Source organism: Pteropus medius, unplaced genomic scaffold (genome assembly GCF_902729225.1).
Source record: "Pteropus medius unplaced genomic scaffold, Ma_sr-lr_union100, whole genome shotgun sequence".
Lineage (NCBI taxonomy): Eukaryota > Metazoa > Chordata > Mammalia > Chiroptera > Pteropodidae > Pteropus > Pteropus medius.
Window position 1 is genome coordinate 3,396,027 of NW_024349801.1, and position 22,645 is coordinate 3,418,671.

General features: G+C 40.3%; 1 protein-coding gene across 2 annotated transcripts in view; it reads left to right on the forward strand.

Annotated features, from left to right (window-relative positions):
* ZCCHC14 (zinc finger CCHC-type containing 14) overlaps positions 1-22,645 on the forward strand; it is a 60,777-nt gene that overhangs the window by 29,293 nt on the left and 8,839 nt on the right. For both annotated transcript variants that reach the window (XM_039888717.1, XM_039888716.1), the window contains exons 3-8: positions 5,237-5,310; positions 13,957-14,028; positions 16,734-16,843; positions 20,859-20,953; positions 21,033-21,087; positions 22,212-22,491. In XM_039888717.1, coding sequence (XP_039744651.1) covers positions 5,237-5,310; positions 13,957-14,028; positions 16,734-16,843; positions 20,859-20,953; positions 21,033-21,087; positions 22,212-22,491 — 686 coding nt within the window. The remainder of the gene's footprint in view (positions 1-5,236; positions 5,311-13,956; positions 14,029-16,733; positions 16,844-20,858; positions 20,954-21,032; positions 21,088-22,211; positions 22,492-22,645) is intronic.

The window sequence follows — 22,645 nt, forward strand, 5'->3', positions numbered from 1 at the left end:
TCTAAAGGGGTCTCAGCCCTCATAGTCCTAGCATGTCTGGCCCTATAGGGTTGTCATGGTTTCTTCTTCCCATCACTGGGCCAGCATCCTAGTTCAGGCCTTTGTCTTCTCTGCCACCTGTAGGTTCTCCTCTCCAGCCTCTTTGGTGAGCAGAGTCCTATCCAGCATGTTGGATCACGGTCCCCCAGTTTAGGAAGTCTGTCAGCAGCACTGATGGCAGCAGCTAGTGTCATACAGCACTGACTACCATCAGGTGCTGCCCTGCAGTTTGCATGTGTTTACCTAGTTGATGCTACAAGCCTACGAAGTGGGAACCATCATTCCTTTTGTTCACGGATTAAATAACTGCCCAGAGTCACTGAGCTGGAAAGTGTCACATTTCAGACTGAGGCCATCTGACTGCAGAGACCATGGGTTTACCTTGACCTATAGCGAAGCCCGAGTTTCCTTATGTGCCCTTTCTGTGCCCTTGCCTCCTTGTGACCTTTTCTCTCCTCTCTGCTTGGGTCTCCTGTTACTCCTCTCTTTGAGTTCCTGACTCCCACCGCAACTAAACTTACTCAGACACCATGCGTTGTCATACCTGGGCCTAGGTCACTGTGTCCCTCTGCCCAGATGGGCCAGCCCTTCCCTTTGAGGTCTAGCTTAAGCATTACTACTTTGAACTCTGTAATTTTTATATCACTTATGGCTAGTACTGCACCTACTACATACTAATGCTGAAAAACAATGTTTGCCTCAGTACATAAATGAGTGAAATTCTTCAGGGCCCTAAATCAAGTGTCTTATCACTAACCACTCAAATGGAATATGTGTGTGTTCATTTCCTGTTTTTACTACTTTGGAAATGTGTTCTATCAGTTTTGTGTTTTCTTTGTCATGCACTGCTTTTGTTTCTATTTTTGGAGAACTAACAAATCAAATTAATGCAAGATAGCTAGATGATTTAAAAAATAAAAGAAAAATAATTTCTGGAGTTCTTAAATATAACATGATTTATGCCCTAAAAAGATGTAAAAAAGAAGGATCAGTTTAATCAGTGTAGTAGTGAATGTTCACATTTTAACAACAACAGAAAGAAGCAATGCTTCTAAAAATTATCCTCATTAACACAGACAACTAAATGAAAGTGAGAAAGTTGATATTTTAGGAACATTATTATTCAGCTGAGACTTTTAAGAATACAGTTTTTCAATTTTTAAATGAAAGCCAAATTTCAGCAATAAGATTTTAAAGCAGGTAGCATCTTAAATGTTATTCTGGTTCAGCTTCTTTATTTCAAGTATGAAGACTTTGAGTTCTGTTGTACAGAATTTAGGAGAAGGAGGTGTATGTGCTAGAAAATGATTGAAAAATTTTTTTCTCAGTTATAAATAATATGTTTACTATGATTTTAGCATAATTTCAGTAATTTTTGAAGTAGTTTCTTGTTATTGCGCATATAGAATTAAACTAATAAAGATACATAGAAATCAAATAAAAGACCTATTTGGCAGAAAACTACCAACCATCCAGTTTTTTCTAGAAGACTTTAGAAAGGGAAAATATTTCAAAAGAGCGGCTCATTCTTGGAACATATTAAAGCCATTGTTTATAGGTGTCTTATAAGTACTGATGTGACAGTTGGATCCTGTAAATTATTTGAAGATACTTGGTAGTGAAGGTCATCCTTAGGCTGTGGCAGTTTTCATGAGGAGCTCCCTGGGCCGAAATGAAGAAAATGTGTTCCTGGTCCTGGCTTTGGCACCTGCTGGCTGTGTGGCCTCTGGGTCAGTCATTGTCCTAAATCATCTTTGACTTTTTGCTAGCTCCTGCTCCCATGTGGTTCCCCTCTCCTGCTTCAAGCATTTTCGGATGAGTGCCAGGACTTTTATGCAACATATCTGTACTTTCTTTTCTAACAAATTTCCGTCCCTCTTGTTACGTTAGTGTATTGATTTTAAATTAGGTATTGATTCAGTTGTTAAACTGGTAGTTTAATGCAGTTATACATGTTATTGAAGACTCCGTGATCTAACCCGTAAGATTTGAGAATTTCTATTGTGCATCTTGAATGAGAAAAGAAGTTTGAACAAACAAAATTCTTAAAGGAAAAAGCACATTGTCCTTTTCTTTCTCATTTCAACATGAGAGAGCAGACTGGTCTAGCCTCATGTCCCATTGTCCCAGCTCTATCTTCTCTACACAGATGTGCCTATACAGACTAGACCCCAGCCCTGTTTCTCCGCATTCCCCAAGTTTCTGTCCATTTAGGAGTGCCTGCTTTTCCCAGTCCGCCTTTTAGGGCACTGCTCCTGGCCGCGACTGTCTCATCTCCAGCCAGACAGAAGGTGCCCTTTCAGTCTGTGAGTCTCTTCACTTGATGCAGATCCCATCTTTGTAGTCACTTTTTGTTCTGTTCTGTCCTGTCAGGCAATGGATTGATATCTAGCCCCTCAAATTTACACAGGTTTGCTTGCACTTTTCAGAAAGTAGTAGGACTCCCTTTGTGACAGTTAGATGACAGAGTCTGTAGGACTGACCCAGCGAGGTGAGAGAGGAATGAGCATCACTTTATCTACCAGTAGACTTTAAGTGGATTGTAAACATACTTTTATGCATATAGGCATACACTTTAAAATTAGGAAACCACATTACAGAAATTTGGGGAAAGAGGCACTCATAATTCCACTACCAAATAATTATTTCTATCATTTCTGATAATTTGTTTTTAGTCTGTTTTTCTTTTGTATTTCATACAACTGTAATCGTGTTACACATGTAATTTATAATTTTTTAGTTTATTTTATGAGTTTTTATGATTTTGCTTTTATAATAATGGTCTTTAATATAGCACCAAAATTGAGAGCTTGCTTAAACATCTTGGAGCCTAATTAAAGATCCCATAACCCTGCTCCCCACATTAGCCATTGTCCCTACTGCTGTCTGCTGCAGAAAATCATTCCACCAGTGCCCTCCTATGCTTCCGTTCCAGCAGGCTCCCCTTCTCCCGTCTTCAGAGCCCTGTATGACGATGGGTGTTATTTTCAGGGAGGGCAGTGTGGAGAGAATTTCACTGTGAGTGAAACAGCAGAACTTTTAAACCATTTATTTGGTCTGGAGCTGTCCCAGCTGTGAAAGCTGCTGCAGCAGCTGCCTGCACATGAGATGGTGGTGCCAGCTTAGCTGACACAAAGCACCATGTCTAGGTTGGTCAACGATTTTGTAGAAGTCTCACAAACATTTCAGTCCTGGAGTTCAAAATGCCTTATTTGAAAACAGCTGAATAATGTTCATCTGCTCCTCACATTTTCCTGCCCAGATATGAGTCACTTCCCGCTTTCAGTCCAGATGAGGTTTTTTCTTTTTACTTTTTTTCATAAATCCTAATATTATTCAGTCCTGGGACATTTAGGTACACATTGGTGTTTTGTGGCTAGGGAGAATACTGACTACGTGTTTCTGTTCTCATTGACTTTATATATTCTGTTGTTTAAAAAAGTAAGAGATCTGGATTACAGTGATGTCATTGTGGGTAAGTTTTTAAAAATACTGGTTGGGAAAACACAAAAGCTGTTTATTTGCTGACTGTCTAACTAAGGAAGTCAGACAGGAAAGTGAGTAGTTTCACTGAGTGAAAATAGGGAGGTGTACAACCTCCAAATGTAGTGTTTTCTTTGTTTTGCCAGAAAGGAAACAAACAATCTTATTCTTTTTAGGGTAATTCCTTCCTGTAAGGTGCTATTTTAAACTTAAGATACTCTAAACTGAATGGGTTCTAGTATCTCCCAAGATGCATATTGACCCTAATGTAACTTTACAAAATTAAGGAGGTTACTGAGAGAATAATTTAGCAGGTGAAGGGTCTTTTCCCCATCGGACCATAACCTGTATTGAGTATAAGAACCCATCCATCTTGTTCACTGCTCTATTCCCAGCCCCTAGAAGAAGGCCTGGTCCACAGCAGGAATTTCATAAGACATATTGGTGAATGAATAATTGTTGGTTTAGAGCAGCTCGGCAAATTTTTTTCTGCAAAGATCCAAATAGTAAATATTTTTGGCTTTGGGAGGCATACGATGGCTCTGCTATTGTGGGGTGGAAAGCAGCCATTAACGATATGTAAGCAATTGGTGTGGTTATGTGCCAATACAACCATTTACACAGACAGGCGGAGGGCAGCCTGCAGTTTGCCAGCCCCTGGCTTAGAACAGCACTGTCCAATAGAACTCTCAGTGATGACTGAATGTTCTGTGTCTGTGCTGTATAGTATTGGTAGGCACTAGCCACGTGTAGCTGTTGAACACTTCGAATGTGGTTACCAAAAAAAGCGGAGTATGGGGGTAATTGTTAAAAAGATTTATTCTGCACAACTTCTCAGAGCCTTTAATATTCTAATGTACATGGACATTGTACAAGAAGGAGTTTCTTAGATATTTCCTTCAAATCATGAAAGTTTTCAGGGATGGTTGAAAGATCTGTAGAAATTCTCATAATACCCTGCCAATTGACCTCTAGAAATAGTAAAAAGTAATGGAAGGTGTGTCTCGTGTATCATTTTATTTTTGAGAAGAAAAAACTGCACCCACGTATGCAAAAAGGGCAGTATAAAGAAACTGATGACTTTAGAACTCTCCCTAAAGGTGGTTTGTCTTTTCTGGTCATTGTCCATCTGTGCCACTCGTCTCTGACAATCCTCGTTATGCTCTTTAGGGGCAGCATTAGGATTCTTACTGTTTCTTCTATAATTGATACCTGGCTTGCCTCCAGCCTTGCCCTGTCAGAGAAGGATGAGACCGTGCTCTGTTGACAAGACAGTTCAATGAGAGACTCTGGGCAGCTGTGTTTGAAACAGTCACAGTGGAAGACATTGAGCATTAGTCTTTCAGAAATTGGAACAGGTCATAACTAATCTTCAGTTAGAGAGTTGTTACTCTCATGCATTCAGATAAATTCATGTTCTCCTTTCAAGCACTGTTCTCTTCCTTTTCTGTGATTTGTATTTATTTTGTCTGTTTTTCCTGCTTTGCTTTTAAATTCACCCTCCATTCCTGAGCATGACAGCTTTTTGCCTTCCTCTTAAGTCTCTCATTCCAGGTGAACACATCACAGAAGAGACTGAGCAGCACTGGATGATGAAAGCCTTATTTTTAAAATTGCTAAAATATGAAATGCTAACTAATATGTACTTTAAGGTTTTATTTCATTTTTATAATTTTGTGATTTTTTTTGTTCTTTTTTTTTTTCACTTTTACAGTGAGTGTTGAAAAGATAGACCTGAAGGGATTATCACACAAAAAAAATGAAAGAAATGTTGAATGTTCCTTTGAGGTAAGATGCTAAATTTTTTTCCCTTTTTTCCTCTAAGGGATAGGAAGAAAATATTTACTGTTAATACATACTCTTATTTATTTAAATAACAGACAAGCCTTTTTGCAAAGCACTGATGGTGCTTTGGGAGATAGAAAGCTGGGGCTGAGACCATGGGTGGGCCATCGCTAAGACAAGACTTTCAGCCTGCAGGGTGCTCACCCCCTGACCTTGGTGACCTTCATGAGGGGGATGGGCTGGAGTTAACAGTCCAGTTCTATCCCTATTAGCCATGTGACAAGGACAATGCTGAACTCTGTACCCCAACACCTCTATAGTTAGTAAAGGAGGAAGGTTTTGCGGGGGGACAGAATTAAATGAGATAATCTCTTCAAAGCACTCAGCACAGAATCTGATATAGTAAAAGCTGGCCAACACAAGCTGCTGTTCTGTACCTACTAGATGACAAAAGCTCCTTGGTCTGTATGGTGAACATTCTCTAGACTGATATGCTCAGCTGCTGGTAGTTTATTACCCAAGTTGGGTAAAGTGGAGAATCGTGAAAATCGAGACACTGTATTAGGATTAGAGACCCTCAATAACAGTGGCTTAACGTTGGCATATACAGGGAGGCAGCTTGGTGCTGGCATGGCAGTTGTGCTCCCTAAAATCCTTAGGGCCCAGGCTCCCTCCTTTGGCAGCCCTACGAGGTGAACCTTAGCCTCATTGCCCAAGATGGCAACTAGGGCTCCTGTCCTCACATTTTCCTCCCAGGTAGCAGAATGAAGAGGAGGGGGAAAGTTTTATTTTTCTTTTAAGGAACTTTGCTAAAAGTAGCCACCAGACACTTCTGCTCATGTTTTGTTGACCAGAACTTAGTCTCTTGGTCCCGCTTAGCTGCGGAAGAGGCTGGGAAATGTATTCTGGCAGGCCCTGTCCTCAAGGTTCTGTTACTCTCCCATCATATTGGGTGAGGTTCTCCTTTGACCACGTGCCTGAAAACTGATTGATAAGGAAAATCTGCTTCCTGCATTATTGGGAAATATTCTCAGGAATAAAAGGTTCTGGTTAGTATCTAGTGCATATAGCATGTGCAGTTTACTAGTTTGTCAAAGAGTATATCTACATCGAAGTACTTTAAATACTTTCTCTACTAAAAGGATAAAATCTTCATTTGATTTGGAAGGTACTGCATCATGAGAATCAGTTGTTAAGCTAGAGATGTCTTTTCAAAATGTACGAGAAGAACTTATGTTAGATTTTGGAGAATATTAAATTTGCCACCATCACCCAAATCTCAATAACTGGAGACTCTTGAAATCACAGCATCTTCTAGGCCTCCTAGGGGTCTAGAGCCCAGCAAGTCCCTGGAACCCTGGGCATGTCTCTTCCCTTCTACTCTCTGTTTCTCACTGTCAGGTCTCTCCTGAGGGGCTGATGACAATTGTCTGCCTGTATAGGGACTGCACATTTGGGAAACTGATGAGCATGGAGTGTTCCTGAGGTAGTCAGCCCCACTCACAGCCCTTCTGATGATCTTGGCTTTGATTCGCCTCTGTCCTCAGTGGCCGAGAATTGTATTTGTGCAGTGTCAAATGAAGAAACTGTGTGCAATGTGACTGCCTGCAGCCTCCTGCTAAAGAAATGAGCTTTGGCAAAATAGACACTTGGCCTCTCGTGGCCTCTCCCTGGAGGAGGGAGTTATGATCAAGAGGGGGAGGAAGCAGCAGGCCAGCCCACACAGAGACCTTTGAAAGCAAGCTGGACAACTCCAAAAGGAGCATGGCGCCATCGGCCTCCAGGCCATTCACAGCTCTGAGGTTGCTGCACTAGACTAGGGACTGTTGCTTAGTGTTGACACTGACGAGTGTCACATGAGGTTAGATGTTTGTTTTAAGAAGTTTCTGCAACAAACGGTAAAGCTGAAGTGTTTTAATGCTTAAAGAAAAAGCTTCAGTTGTCTGAAAAGCTTGACTTTTCCTGATGTGATAACTGATAAAAGTATTTGTGCATTTAGGAATCCTTCACTACCCAGCAGTCAACTAGCTGTTCTTTAGGAGTACTAACTTGATGTGCCCCAAGGACTTTACAGTCTAAACTGTAAACATTTGTTGGATGGTATTCAAGGCACAAAGGAAAGATAAAAACATTTGAAAAAATCATCTTACTTACAAAACACTATTCATATGTGCAGCTTAAACTGTGTTTGTTTTGTGCTGGCGAGTTATACTCTTCTCTTAAATAAGCAGCTGTTTCATATTATTCACATGTAAGAAAAGTGGAATTAACCTTATGGTGGTGTAGCTCCTGACATTTCACTTGTCATCGGATCCTATAGCTGTATAAAGAGTGAGACTGATAGGCAGCAGGATAAGATGGCGACTTTACATATCTTTAAACTTAAAAACTTTCCATCATCTTAATGACTCCCTCAAAAATAAATCCCAGTAGGAGTTTTCTGTTTTAGAAATCAACAAATTGATTCTAAATTATCTGGAAAGAACTACAGAATATTCAAGATAATTTGGAAAAGAAGAAAAAAGTTGAAAGACTCACACTACCTGGTTTCAAGACTTACTGTTAAACTACAGGAATCCTGACACGGTGGCATTGCTGAAAGGGTCGAGGCATTGATCCGAACAGAACAGAGTCCAGAACTAGACTCACATGTAAATAGTCCATTGATTTTTGAAGAAGGTTCAAAGGCAGTTCAATAAAGAAAGGATGTTTCCAAAACAAACAGTTCTGGAATAGACATCCGTATGCAAAAAATAATAATAATGATAAACCATGACCAAATCTTACCTCTTATACAGAAATTAACGCAGAATTGATTATAGACTTAAATGTAGAACCTAAAACTACAAAACTTCTAGAAGAAAGCATATGATAAAACTTTGCGACTTAAACAATGCAAAGGTATTTTTGAATACAGTACCAAAAATATCCATAAAAGACAAAATAAATAAGACTTCATCAAAATTTAAAATAGTGCTCTTCGAAAGGCACTGTTAAGAAAATGAAAAGACAAGGCACAAACTAGGAGAAAATAGTTGCAAATTACATGTCTGATAAAGGATTTGTATTCAAAATATATAATGAACTCTCAAACTCAATAATAAGAAAACAACCCAATAAAAAATGAGCCTTTTATTGGGTTGAACAGATACTTCACCAAAGAAGATGTATGAATGGCAAAGAGCACAGGTGAACAGATGTTCAGCATCATTAGTTATTAGGAAAATATCAGTTAAAGCCACAGTGAGATAATACTAGATGCTTATTAGAGTGGGCAGAATTTAAAAAGACTAATCATACCAAGTGTTGACAGATTTGTGGAAGAACTGGAACTCTCCTACACTGGGAATGTAAATGGTACAAGTACTTTGGAAAACAGTTTGGCATTTTTTTAAAAAGTTAAAATATATCCCTAAAATATGACGCATCAGTTTCACTCCTAGGTATGTACCCAAAGGAAATGAAAACATATATTCATACAAAGATTTGTACATGGATATTCATAACAGCTTTATTTGTAACACCCCAAATATTCATCCACAGGAGAATGGATAAACAGACTCTATGATATCATACCCATACAGTGGAATACTACTCAAAGTAAAAAGGAGTGAGCTATTGATATACCCATCAGTATGGATGAAACTCAAATAATTATGCTGTGAGAAAGAAACCAGACCCCACACACACACCAAAATATGAGTATGTACTGTATGAGTTCATTTACATAAAATTCTAGAAAAATGCAAACTACAGTGACAGCAGATCAGTGGCTTCTGGGGGAGGGGCAAGATGAAACTTTTGTAGGTGATAGATAGGTTTATTATTATATTGATTGGAATGATGGCTTCACCATGGGTATGTACATATGTCCAAACATCAAATTGTGCTCTTTAAATATGTGCAGCTCACTGTCAGTTATAACTTAAAACTTTTTTAAAAAATTGCCTGCCGATTAAACCCTTCCTTTTGTCCATTGAATCCTAATAAATGAAGATTAAATAAATTGTCCTTAAAATAGGTTGTGCTTTGTATATGGAAATGGGTATTATACTCTGACCAGAACAATAAAAAATCTTATTAGGAGTGTCTGCCATACGTCAATGAGATGTTGACAGTCTATTGCTAACAGTATAGGAAGACTCAAAGAAACTTTTTTTTTTTTCCTGAAAGCCTTCACTTATTCAGGGAGAAATCAGGGACTCTCTGCTCCCATCAACTTTCTCAGCCTTATCTCTAGTTTTAATTTTTGTTTCATTGTTTTCCAGGATACAAATGAAAGGTTACTCTTTTATAGGAAGACATAAGCAGATAAAGATGATTTCAAGATATACAAATGTACTACAAATAGGAGTTTGAGTTTCCTGTTCTTTTCCACGGAGTTGGTTTTGTTTTTGAAGTTATAATTGCTAGTTACTAGTTACTGAGGAAACAAAATCAGTATACAGGAAGCAAGTGACAGAATCTTTTAAAATATAAAATTAGGTTAACTATGTACATGTGAAATATCCAAATCTTAGCAGCTTTTCCACATTCACTGTTGAGAAATTGGAATAACTAAAACTTTTTTTTTTTAATAAAAAATGTTTACTTATTACACATGCAGGACAGGGAGGAAAAAAACATCAAAAGACTACCTAAGCCCTGGAAACACCTATTAGATTGTGGAATTTTATTGACTTAAAAAGAACTATAGAACACTAAAAATTTTAAAAAAAATTATTTTTGTCATTTTTCCTTAAGAACCTAGATGTTACATTAGTTTAATGCTATATCTTTAAAAATCTATGTTTTCATCTCAAATAATATTAACTGTTCTGAATATTTTATCACTTAGCAAAGGATGAGTCTTGGCAACAATTTTTTTTTAAATTTAGTTTTTGTTTTCATCAGCTATATATGTGCAGAGTTTAGAGCTCAGTAATTTTGCATACATTGCCAGGAGTCACAGGGAACTGTTTCTTTTGATATATGCCTCAGTGGTTGTATGATAATTAGTGTGACTATGTGAAGTTTGTTGATAAACTTGTGAAGCCAAATAGTGTATGCTTAGTATTTTTCCTTTCCAACATTTTGTTTTCCCTGGAGTTAAGTGTTTGTTTTTTTGCTCTGGGACAAGTACTTAGAAAAACAGCTTCACCCTTAAGGTTTTCCCTGAGTGTCTAAAACTCCTCTCACTGAGTTCAGTTGTGCCCAGGATCCCATCGGTTTCATCTTTGGAGCTGTGGCTCTGCTTTGACCTGGACTTGAGATCTTCAGTCTGTTAAGCAGCTCTCATCATTACCTGGAGGTTCCTTCCTAGCTCCGGTCTCCTGTTATTGGGTCTTAGGTCATCTTTTGTTTTAAGTTGGTCCTAGTTTTAGTAGTTGCTCTGGTCACTTATTAGAAAGCATACTTGGGAGGTAGTTTAGGAGACTTTTCATATCTGGAAGGTGACTGAGAATACAGTTCTAGGTTGGACATCTTTTTTCTTAGGAATTTGAAAGCACTGCTTATTGACCGTCTTTCATTGTTGCCTGTGGGAAGCAGGAATTGTTCTGGTTCCTGATCCTGTGCTGTGGCCTGTTTTACAGTCTCTAGCAGTTTTTAGGATTTTCTTAGTACCAAGTGTTTGCACGTTTCTCAGATGTATGCTTGTTGTAGGTCTCTGTTTATCATGTGCTGAGAATGGGCCCTTTTAATCTAAAATGTGGGACATTTTCGTGAATCATTTCTTTTGATTTCCTCTGCTCCATTTTTCTTTGTTTTCTTGTTTGGGAACCCCTGTTGTCTGCATGTTGGACATTAAGACTGGTCTTTTGTTTTTATTTTTTCCTCTATTTTCTTTGATTTCTTTTTGATCTGCTTTATGGACAATTACCTCACCTTCCATCTTGTTAATTGAATTTTTCACTTCTGTTATCCTGTTTTTAATTTTCAAAGAACACTTGTTCTGTGACAGTTCATTTTTCATTGCATACTGTTCTTGGCTCTGCTTTCTTCTCTTAGTTAACACTGAGAATATTAATGATAGTTTGTTTTTAAAAAGTTTTCTTCTCTGTATGTGGTCTGTGCTTCCTCTACACGGCCTTGTTCTCTGTGACTGCTTTGCCCATCTTCATGGTTGGCTTGGGGTATCTCATGGGCCTGGCAGTAGGTCTCATGGTGCTGGGTCTCCTGCTTACCTTATGGGTGTGGTGTGAGCAGTGGGCTGGGGCCTCTGGCTGAGACAATTCCTGTGCAAAGTGAAGGAAATGCTGCTCCATGTGCTCCAGAGAGTGATGCTGTATGGAAAAATACTAATGTTGAGAACTGAGGTGAAAAGTGAGTCACAGGAATTAGACTCTAAGTGTGAAGAAATCCTAAGTATATATCTATCTTGTGCATGTTTTGCTCTTTGTGTATGCTTAAGATACGTTAAAATCTGTCTCAGTAAGGCCAAGTAGCTCTTTGAGTAAGTGCTAGGAAAATACTGTGCCATAATTCGATTGGCAATATGTTTTCTTGGTGGTACATAAAACAATGGAGTAGCTTGTAGTCGATGCCACCTTGGATTTGATGGGACATGTGTACCTCTAGCATGTGGTGTGTAGTGAGGCTGTTGTCTAGTATCCACACCGCTCTAGGGCCTGTTCTTTCCTCTGATGCAAAGGAATGGGTTGGCAGGCAAGGCAGGGGTGAATGTGTAGTAAGCCTGCATCCTCTCCGGGGTGCAGTGGTGCTGGACTCAGCCTGTAAGTGAGCTCCTTTCCAGTCCTTGCTTCCTGTCTGCCTTCGGTCAAAATATCAACTCCATCTGGAAGTAAAAGAAAAACACATCAGGAGCAGACAACCTAGGATAGTTGTACCTATTTCAAGTACATAATTGTTGGGGACACAGATGTCTGTTACAACATAAAATGGTCTACTATTTGAATGTTGAATTTCACGTTTAGTTGGGTTAGGATACATTCATGCAGTGTGAATGTGGAAGGAAAAAAAAAATTCAAATTAGAAACAGGTTGTTATAGTATAAGAATTGTAGGGAAAAGAGAAATTTTCCATAACATCTTTTGCTTTGAAAAACACAAGATGTTAACAGCGTCAAACATCTAATGACGAGAAAGTTTTCGCCTTTAATCATAGGTAGTACTGGTATTTTGTGTGGGTAGCAGCTTGTTCCCCCAAAATGCTTTTTAATATTGTTGTAAGATTTGATTATTTCAGAGAGAAAAACAGTTTGGGTATTTTCATTTTAGTGTAGGTAGATTTTGGATGGCAAGCCACGTTTATTCGAAGAATGCCAGTGCTTGCCTTGGTGGTGAATTCCTGTAGGGTTTGGGAATTCAAAGATAAAGAAATGGGTCCCTTTCTTCAGTTAGCTTGTATTTTATGGGAGCTTGATGAAACAGACGCCTTAGTAATTTTTGTGTGGTGTGACAACTACTGAAATAGAAAAAGACTCGTGTGAATTTCAGCACTTGACGGAGAAGATGGCAGCCCTTCCAGGCCAAGGCCAGCACACACGGTTTATGGTAGGCAGAGGGAGAGCAGAGGAATTTTTTATACCTCCAAGCTCTATTTGCTCTAAATTAGTGTAACTATAATGCTTTTTTTCTTTAATTTTGGTAATAAAATACATTTGGTTATTTTATGTCCTGACTTGAAATCCTCCAATGGCTTCTTCTGAATTTTAGGGTAAAGTTCCTATTTTACGGTTTAATCCTTGTTCTGGCCCTGCCCCTCTCTCTTCCCACTCTGTCTTTCTCATTCCTTTAGCAGACTTCTTACTTGCCCTTCTGAATTCAGCCCATGCTTTTCTTATGCAGAAAAAGCCCTCTCTGATGGATATAGGTGCTATCTCTCCCTCCCCTCATGTTCACTTAGCACCTTACGTGGAAACATTATGAGACACGGGGAGAAAACTGAGGAAAAAGATACAGCCCTCTACCCCATGGAGCTTATAGAACATTTGGGGAGACTGACATTTACAAAGTAATGAAATAAAACTACCTTCTGTCATATGTGTAGGCAAGGAAAAACAGCTGTATATATAGTCGGGTATTCGGTATACCAGATGTTGTAGAATGTCTTCCAGAAAGCCCTTCTGATACTTTCTCTCCAGATTCTTTCTACATATCACCCCCTGCCCCACTGCCAATGGAATGTTTTCTCCGCTCTTCAGTAATGATGCCCCGGCCAGTTGTCATGGATTGACTTCCACAAGGCCCCCAATTCTGTCAGATTCCTGAGGGCAGGGACACACATAAGCATTTACTGTGTGGATGCATGGGCTCATGTATGGTAACTTCTTAATTCCACGTCCAAAGTCATGTACATTGACCTAAGAAGAGCAGGTCCACTTGAGGATGATATATGCTGGTGTCACAGTCAAGATTGTCAGTGACTTGTTAGAACTTTGAAGAGCAAGCCTTGACTCCATGCTTGAGTAATTTGGTGATCATTGAATAATTGCACATAACACGAAGTTAAGCTTGAATGCACCTGAGTAAATGCTGTTTCTCTTAACAAGTCAAGGGATGTGTAAATGCTCTGTTTACAAGGTGTGCAATACACTAGGGCTCGTTGTGCTCATGGCCCCTGTGCCAGTGAAGAATGCCTGGACAGGTGTGCTATGAATTACATATGTGGTGTCTGTTTTTAAGGTTTGTTTATTTGTTTGTTTTTAAGGTCTTGTGGTCTGACTCTTCAGTTACATCAGTAACCAAATCTTCCTCTGAAGTGACTGAATTTATTTCAAAGGTAAGGTAATTAAGGGCTCTTATAAGAATAAGAAGGCTCTCGTTCCCCTGTTGATAATATTGCAGAGTAATTTCAGTGAATGCTGTGCCTGTCCACAGGATAGCCAAGATCTACATCTAAAAGGGTGCATGACAATAAACACATGGTCCTCGATGTCACAGTCTGTACTCCTGATTGTTGAGACTGAGATGAGGCAGAAGATGGAAATGCACAGATGACCAAGGGGGTTGGGTTGGGTTGGGTTTGGTTTGGTTTGGTTACTCTTCAGCAGAGGTAGGAGAGAGGCACACACGGGAGGGTCAAAGGTCAGAGATTTCACTTAGTCCCATCTTTACCTGTTTTACATGTTGGATTTTCCTGTTCATTTTTAAATTGATTCAATAAATATCATTTGAACAAAAGATTCCACTACTAAATAAATACCTTTTTACCTACATGTACACGTGCATGTGCATGCATATATATTTACATACCTACACATGTATCTAAAATGTCTCCAAAGTGAATCTGACATTTTTATTATAAAATCAAGGATATAATCCTATAGGAGAAAATCCTGTTGATGGATCCTATTTTAAAAGCTTGCACAGGAAATTGTTTGATTCTGCCTATCTTTTTGGCCTGTTAGACATTGAAGAACACCACTGTGCCATGCTTTCTAGGATTAGTGATCCTCCCTCAAGTTCACTTTTCCTCTGTAACATAACATTTAGAACACTAAATTTCCTCTTTTTTTTCTAGCTTCATTTTGTTAGAAAGAAAAAACACGTCCTCTGGACTTGCTGGTGCTGATGGGAACTTTGACCTTTCATTGGTCTTTTGTCTGGGTGTTTACAGTGGCTAATATTCACCCAGCTTCGGGTTCTCTGGCATTCCTGGATTATTTGGTTTGCTATCTTTTATTAATTTTGTGAAATTCTTGTCCATTATCTGTTCAAACATTTCTTCTGCCCCATTCGCTCTCATGTCTCCTGTGACTTACATGTACTTAGGCCTTTGATAGTCTGCCGCTCTTGCGTGCTTGTTTTGTTTTTCTTAACTCTTTTCACTCTATTTCAGTTTAGATAATTTCCATTGCCCTATCTTCCAGTTTACTGATGTTTCTCCTTATCTGCCCAGGCTGCTGATGAGTCTGTTGAATTTGCTGAATTCTTCTTCATCTCTAATACCATGGTTTTCTTGTTATCTTTTTTCCCCCAGCTTTTCTATTTGACATGTCATTTAGTGAAGTTTCCATCTCTGCAGACATTTCCCATTTGTTCATGCATTTTTTAAAACTATATCCTTTAGTATGTTAATCATAGTTATTTTAAAGTCCCTGTCAGATAATTCCAGCATCTTGGTTAGTTTTGAGTCTAATGATTATCTTGACGATAGTTTTTTTTATTCTCCCTCATTATTATTATTATTTTCGTATGTCTTGCAATTTTCAGTAGAATGGTAGACATCATATTTAGAAAACATGGAAGGAAACAGTATTATGCATGGAAATGGGCATGCTACTGCTGTGTCAGGCCATTGGTGGGGTCTTCAGGTTGATCCAGTCAGGAGTTGAACTGGGTTTGGTTTTCTTTTTGCTGTGGTTATCTTCAGTGCACCACAGGCTTCAGGTTCCTCTAGCAGAAGACTGCCTGAGTGAGGCCTGGAGTATAAGAAGGTTCTTCTCAATGGTCTTGCTTCATGCTCAGCTTTCAGCTATCCTGTGTGCCTATGGCTTGGAGGGGGGGTCTCCCTACCCTCTTGACCTCTCACATACACCCCTAAATGGGAAACAGCTGTTACTTATTTCCTGGTGATGGTCTTATGGTGGGGGTGAGAGGGATTCTCCATTGTCTTGGTCCAGCCTCAGGCTCAGGTACAAGGCCTTTGGCAAGGGCTTTCTCAGCATCCCTGTACCCTCCTTTCCCAGCAGCAGCTGACCTCTGCTTTGTGCTGGTGTGGGATATTCAGCCTCAGAGGGCTTCTTGCCCCTTCCTCAGGGCCAGAGCGGTTTTGCTTGTATCTTCCCCAGAAGCAGAGCATCTTTGCTCATGGCCTAGTGCCAACAGGACTTGCCACCTCTCCCCCAGAGGTAGGAAAGTATTTCTTTTGCTCATCCCCAGAGTCTTTGCTTGGGCTCTGGCAACAGGAGCAATCTTGTCCCTCCCCTATCATCAGCTTAAGGGCTTTTGCCTTGAATTGAGTGAAGGCTCCAGGGAAAAGCACAGTTTCCTTCCCGGACCCCAGGAGCACCCAGCTCACACCTGTGCCACCTGTGGAGGTTCTCTACAGTCTCTTGCCTATGGCAGAGAGCTTGAGAATGAGGGCACACTCCCCTTGTGTCTGGGGCTCCTGGTTGACAGGCCCATACTCAGCCTGTGGAAATGTGACCTCTCTCCTCGGAGGGACAGGTCCCTTTTGAAATTCAGTTCAGGTGGTAGGCTTGCAATGCAGCTCTCTGACAGGCTCAGGAAAGGTATGGTTGTGTAGATTATCAAGCTTTTTCCTGGTGTTATAGAAGGAGCCTGATGTTCTTTTGTGGCTTTCTACATCCTAAGTGGATATAGAAGCCCAAAGTAGCTATTATTAATAATAACAAAGTATTATTGCTTTGTATCATGCCAGCAGATGTCCCCATCTAGTACTTGCCCAAATTTTTCTTAGAGGAGTTCTGGTTTTGTAAAATGAGTTTTGACATATTTCCTATGCTTTTTCATTTCTTTCAGTTATCTCAGCTATACCCCGAAGAAAATTTGGAGAAATTCATTCCTTGCTTAGCTGGCCCAGATTCGTTTTATGTAGAGAGAAACCACATGGATCTGGAAGCGGACCTGAGGTAATGCTCTTCACCCCACCCAGTTACTGATGGCCATCTGCAGTTGGGCAAGGCCGGGTGGGTCCAGACATGAGCTGCCTGGTCATCCAAGGAGCTCTTTAGGTGACACATTTCTCTCAATGGTTTGAGTCTTTACTTTGCCTTTAGGAATTTTCATCAGTTATGGAGAATTTGAAGGCTCTTAATAACCTACATGTGATTTTGAGGATATGAGTAAAGGAATTTTAAAGTATATGTCACCAGACTTCCAGTCAAGATAGGGTAGACGCAGTACTCGCCTCCTGTCATGACCACATCAAAATTACAACAAAACTACACAACAGCTATCATTGGGAGTCGCCTGAGATCTGGCTGAACAGAAGTCCTACAACTGGGGACATACAGAAGAGGCCACCTTGAGACTGGTAGGAGGAGTGGAGACACGAAACGGGTGGTTGAGAATCGGGAGGGCTATCTTGGCTGCAGAGGTCCCCCCCGGAAAAGTGAAGGGTCCCAGCTCCAGACTGGGCTCCCTAGCCCAGGTTCCAGTGCCAGGAAGAGAAGTCGCCACAACCTTTGGCTGTGAAAACCGGTGGAGATTGTGGCTAAGTGAGACAGGGTGGCTGAAGTTGCACATGTTCCTCTTAAGGAACCCACATGGACTCGCTCGCTCTGAGTTCCAGCACTGGGGCAGCTGCTTGAGGAGTGCCAGGGATATACAGGGAGGAACTGAATTGTCTGCCTTCAGGAAGAGGGCTGGAGGGGCAGCTTTTATCCAGACAGAAGTGCTGGCAGAAACCATTGTTCCTTTGTTGAGCACTCCTTTCTCCCCACGATCGGGTGCAGGTGGCTGCCATATCTGAGGTGCCAGATCAACCTGGTTAATGCAGGTTGCCCCACCCAGGTGATTCCCTGAGACCCCGCCCCTCCTGACTTGCAGGCCCACCCAAGCTTCTTCCAGTGGCTTTTCCATGCAAACAGCCTGTCTTGCTACATACTATCCTAAAATTTCTAAAAAGTTCACAAAACCCACAAAAGCAGCATCTATCCTTAGTGTGCCCCATACCTCTTGCTGAGCAGCTCCAAAGCTGGCACTAGTGGCAGCCAGCCTCAGTTTCTGGCTTGGCCTCTCAAGGCACCTCTAAGGCCAGCACGGGTGTCAAGCCATCTATGGATTGCTTGACGACTCTTGCCAGGTGGCCCCAGGCAGTGCCCAGGCTGCTGCTAAACTTGGCCTGCAGCTGGGCCCCTACCAGGAGGCCCTTGGGCCGGCACACTCAGTGGCCAGTTTTAACCAGAGTCTGAGCACCACCCAGGGTTGCATCTGAGGAGGACATATTCAAAGGGCCGGCTGGGCAGGCGCCAGAGCCCTGCTAAAGTGAATCCTCTGTAGAGTCAGCCCCTTACCAGCCAGTCCTTGCATCAATTCCTGCTATCAACATACAGACAGCAACCAATGCTGAACTACATCTGGAGGGCACACACAGCCCACATAAGGGACCTGGCTCAAGTGACCAGAGAAGACTGCCACTGGGCCTCACAGGACACTACTACATAAAGCCACTCTATTAAGACCGGGAGACTTAGGAGCCCTACCTAATACATAGAAACGAATACAGGGAGGCAACCAAAATGAGGAGACAAACATGTTTCACATGAAAGAACAGAACAAAGCTCCAGAAAAAGAACTAAACAGAAGAGAGACAAGCAATCTACCAGATGTAGAGTTCAAAACACTGGTTATAAGGATGCTCAGTGAACTTAAAGGAAGAGTAGATGAACTCAGAACTTTAACAAGGAGATAGAAAACATAAAAATGGAGATAGAAAACAAAAAAGAACCACTCAGAAATGAAGAATGTAAGAACTGAAATGAAGACTACATTAGAGGGTATCAACAGATTAGATGAAGCAGAGGATTGAATTTGTGATTTAGGTAAGGTAGCAGAAAACACCCAATAGGAACAGCAACAAGAAAAATTCCAAAAAATATGATAGTTCAAGGGGCTTCTGGTACAACATCAAACATAGAATCATTCACATCAGGGATATCAGAAGGAAAAGAGAGCAAGAAATTGAAAACCTATTTGAAGAAATGACAGAAAACTTTCCTAACCTGGTTAAGGAAGTAGACATATAACTCCAGGAAGTTCAGAGAGTCTCAAACATGATGAACCCAAAGAGGCCCACACTAAGACATGTCATAATTAAAATGCCAAAGGTTAAAGACAGAATCTTAAAGGCAGCAATAGAAAAGCAATTAGTTACCTACAAGGGAGCACCCATAAGACTATAAGCTGATTTCTCAACAGAAACTTTGCAGGCCAGAAGAGATCAGCATGAAATAAAGTGACAAAAAGCAAGGACCTACAACCGAGGTTACTCTACCCAGCAAAGCTATCATTTAGAATCGAAAGGCAGATAAAGAGCTTCCCAGACAAGAAGAAGCTAAAGGAGTTCATTACCACCAAGCCAGTATTATAGGACATGTTGGAGAGACTTATTTAATAAGAAGAAAAAAGTCTATCAAAAATATGAATGATAAAATGGCAATAACTACATATCAACAATTACTTCAAATGAAAAAGAATTAAATGCTCCAATCAAAAGATGAGATTGCTAAATGGATAAGAAAATAAGACCATTACATATTCTGCCTATAAGAGGTTCATTTCAGATCAAAAGACACACAGACTGAAAGTAAGAGATGGAAAAAGATACTTCATGAAAATGAAAAAAGAAACTGGGTAGCAATACTTACACCAGAGAAAATAGGCTTTAAGGCAAAGGCTGTAACAACAAAGAAGGTCCCAGTAATCCCACTTCTAGGTAATTATCTGAAGAAACACGAAATATTATTTTGAAGGAACATGTGCATCCATATATTCATTGCAGCATTATTTACAATAACCAGGATATAGAGGCAACCTGGGTGTCCCATCAGTGGATGAATGGATAAAGAAGAGATGGTACACATATACAATGGAATATTACTCAGCCATAAAAATAAAAGAATGAAATCTTGCCATCTGCAACAACATGGATGGACCTAGAGGGTATTTTGCTGAGTGGAGTAAATCATACAGAGAAAGACAAATGCTATATGATTTCACTTACATGTGGAATCTAAGGAACAAAAATAAAACAAACTCATAGATACAGAGAACATTTTGAGGGTTGCCAGATGGGAGGGGATTTTGTTGGATGGGTAAAAAGGGGGAAGAGATTAAGAAGTACAAATTGGGAGTTATAGAATAGTCACGGAGATGTAAAATATAGTATAAGGAATGTAGTCAGTAATATTTAATAACTACAGTGTCAGATGGGTACTAGATTTATTGGGATGATCATTTCATAAGTTATAATTTATATAGACAGTTATCTAATCACGCTGTTGTACACCTGAAACGAATATAATATTGTATGATAACAATAATTAAAAAAAAACTTGAAAAGGGAAAAGTATATACCACAATTTAATGTAATTTTGATAGTCTTATGAAATAAAATCTGATTATTGGTTCTACCCTAAAGTTGAAAGTTAAAGACTGTTAAGGAGTAAAACTAAGGCCTAATACAAAGTCACCTAGGCCAAGTTTTCTCTGGATCCTGGAGCCCATCCTAGCACGCTGGTTTTGTAAATGTGCAGGGAAGGGCAGGCCTACTGCTTGGGATCTAGGACTGGCACCAACATCTTGGTGCCCAAGACTTAGTTTCTAGCATAGTGGCTACAAATTCCTGATGATTGTGATAGCCCTGATTGCACCCATGTTATAACGTTATAGCTCACTGTCCATATGGTGAGCCTGAGAGACTTGATTCATACAATGTAATACAGTGTAAATAAGGGAAGGGAAGTAGGGAAACAATATGAATCATAACAGTGATTAAATCAGGAAGAATATAGGTTAAGGCACTTCTGTTTTACTTTTCCCTCTATGATATATTTTTCTTACCTGAAAATTAAAATTTCTCTCCCAACAAGTTTTTGGTAATACCATTTTAATGTCAACAAAACCACTTTGTTTAATTTTTAGGTATTTGGCTTCATTACCTTCTCATGTACTGAAAAATGACCACGTTAAGAAATTTTTCAGCACTTCGTCTCCCACCCAACAGCTTCAAAGTCCAAGTGAGTTTGTAAAATGTGATTAAAGAAAAATAAAAACATTTTTATTGTCTGTAAATTTTATAATTATCTTAATTTACAGGTCCTGGCAACCCTTCCCTTTCTAAAGTCGGTACCATGATGGGTGTGTCTGGAAGGTGAGACTTCTACCATGAAACCCACACATTTCAAATCAGCATTGTTACAGAGGTTACTTTTGGTTATATATAAATAATTGTGTCTAGAGTTAAGTTGTTCTTGATCTTAGTCTTGAGTTGTTCTTGATCTTAGTCTTGAACAGTGTTGAGAGAAGAATTGGATAGAGATAATCCAATTTAAGGTTTCTAAAGCAAAAAGGTTCTCTGAGCCACTGGAATTGGAATTCTCAAGGACCCCTATTCCAAATGCCAGTTTCTGGGCCCTAAACATTCTAGGAAACCAGAATTTCTGAGAATCTTCATGTTTATAAGCTCCCAGTGAGCCAGAATGCCCATGAGGTGCCAGAGTGCTGCTCTAGGTGCCCTCTGTCCTCACAAGGCCCAGTGACTATTGTAGGAGTGCTCACATGACAAATAGGCTGCCTTTCTGACTGACAGCTGATGTTCAAATGGGTTAACATCACAGAGAGCATACACGTGCGCATGTTGGGTAAAGACCTAGTCAGGTTATGAGGTCTTTGAAAGCGCTGGCTTTCTTCTTTACCCTTTGGTCTGGTATGTAGTGAGCACAAAGTAAACATATGCAGGTTTGGAGTTTAGGGTGGAAGGGGCAATTATAGAAAGTAGAGTGCTTTTTGTTCCTTCCAACTTCTAGGATTTACTTTTCCAAAAAAATTAATTTGAGTATTAAAGATTTAGGAGTCAGTTTTAATTTATAATTATCAATATCATCCTGTGATAAAAGTAACAGAAAGAAACTAGGCAGCTCAGCCAGAGGTCTGGTGGTGACACACGCATACATACGTACACATGTACATACACACAGACATACTCTCAAGCATGTGCATACAAATGTATGTCTATACATATGTGTACACATGCTCTCAAGCACATCATATAGGTGAATACATTGCATGCATGCACACACATACACATGTGCACCTACAGACATTGAACTTTAGGGTGGTGCTGTGGTAGGGCAGGGGAGTGGCAGAAAGGGCTCTGAGGTTAGCAGTGGACTTGACCGCGGGTACAATCCGAGATACAGAAGCTGGTTCTTGCATACCTCTAATAGTGATCTTCAGTGGAGGTCTATTGAAACCACCTGTTTATTGTCCTTGCAGACCTGTGTGTGGAGTGGCCGGCATCCCGTCCTCTCAGAGCGGTGCCCAGCACCATATGCAGCACTCAGCCAGCACGGCCGCCTTGCCCCACTGCTCCCACACAGGGGGTGGGGGCTCGGCACTGGCTTACCGGACCCAGATGGACACCTCACCCTCCATCCTAATGCCTTCCAATCTACAGACTCCTCAGACCCAGGAACAAAATGGGATTTTAGATTGGCTGAGGAAACTGCGTTTGCACAAGTACTATCCCGTCTTTAAACAGCTTACAATGGAGAAGGTATGTTGGCTACTAAGTGTAGAATTTGCTTGTTTTCTCAGGTAACCTGTCTTTCTTCTGACCTCATTCCTAGAGGAATTGAGTTGAGTTTCTAAACTATGTGTATGTGATGTGGAAATCACACAGCCTGGTATTTTACACCTACAGATGCGTG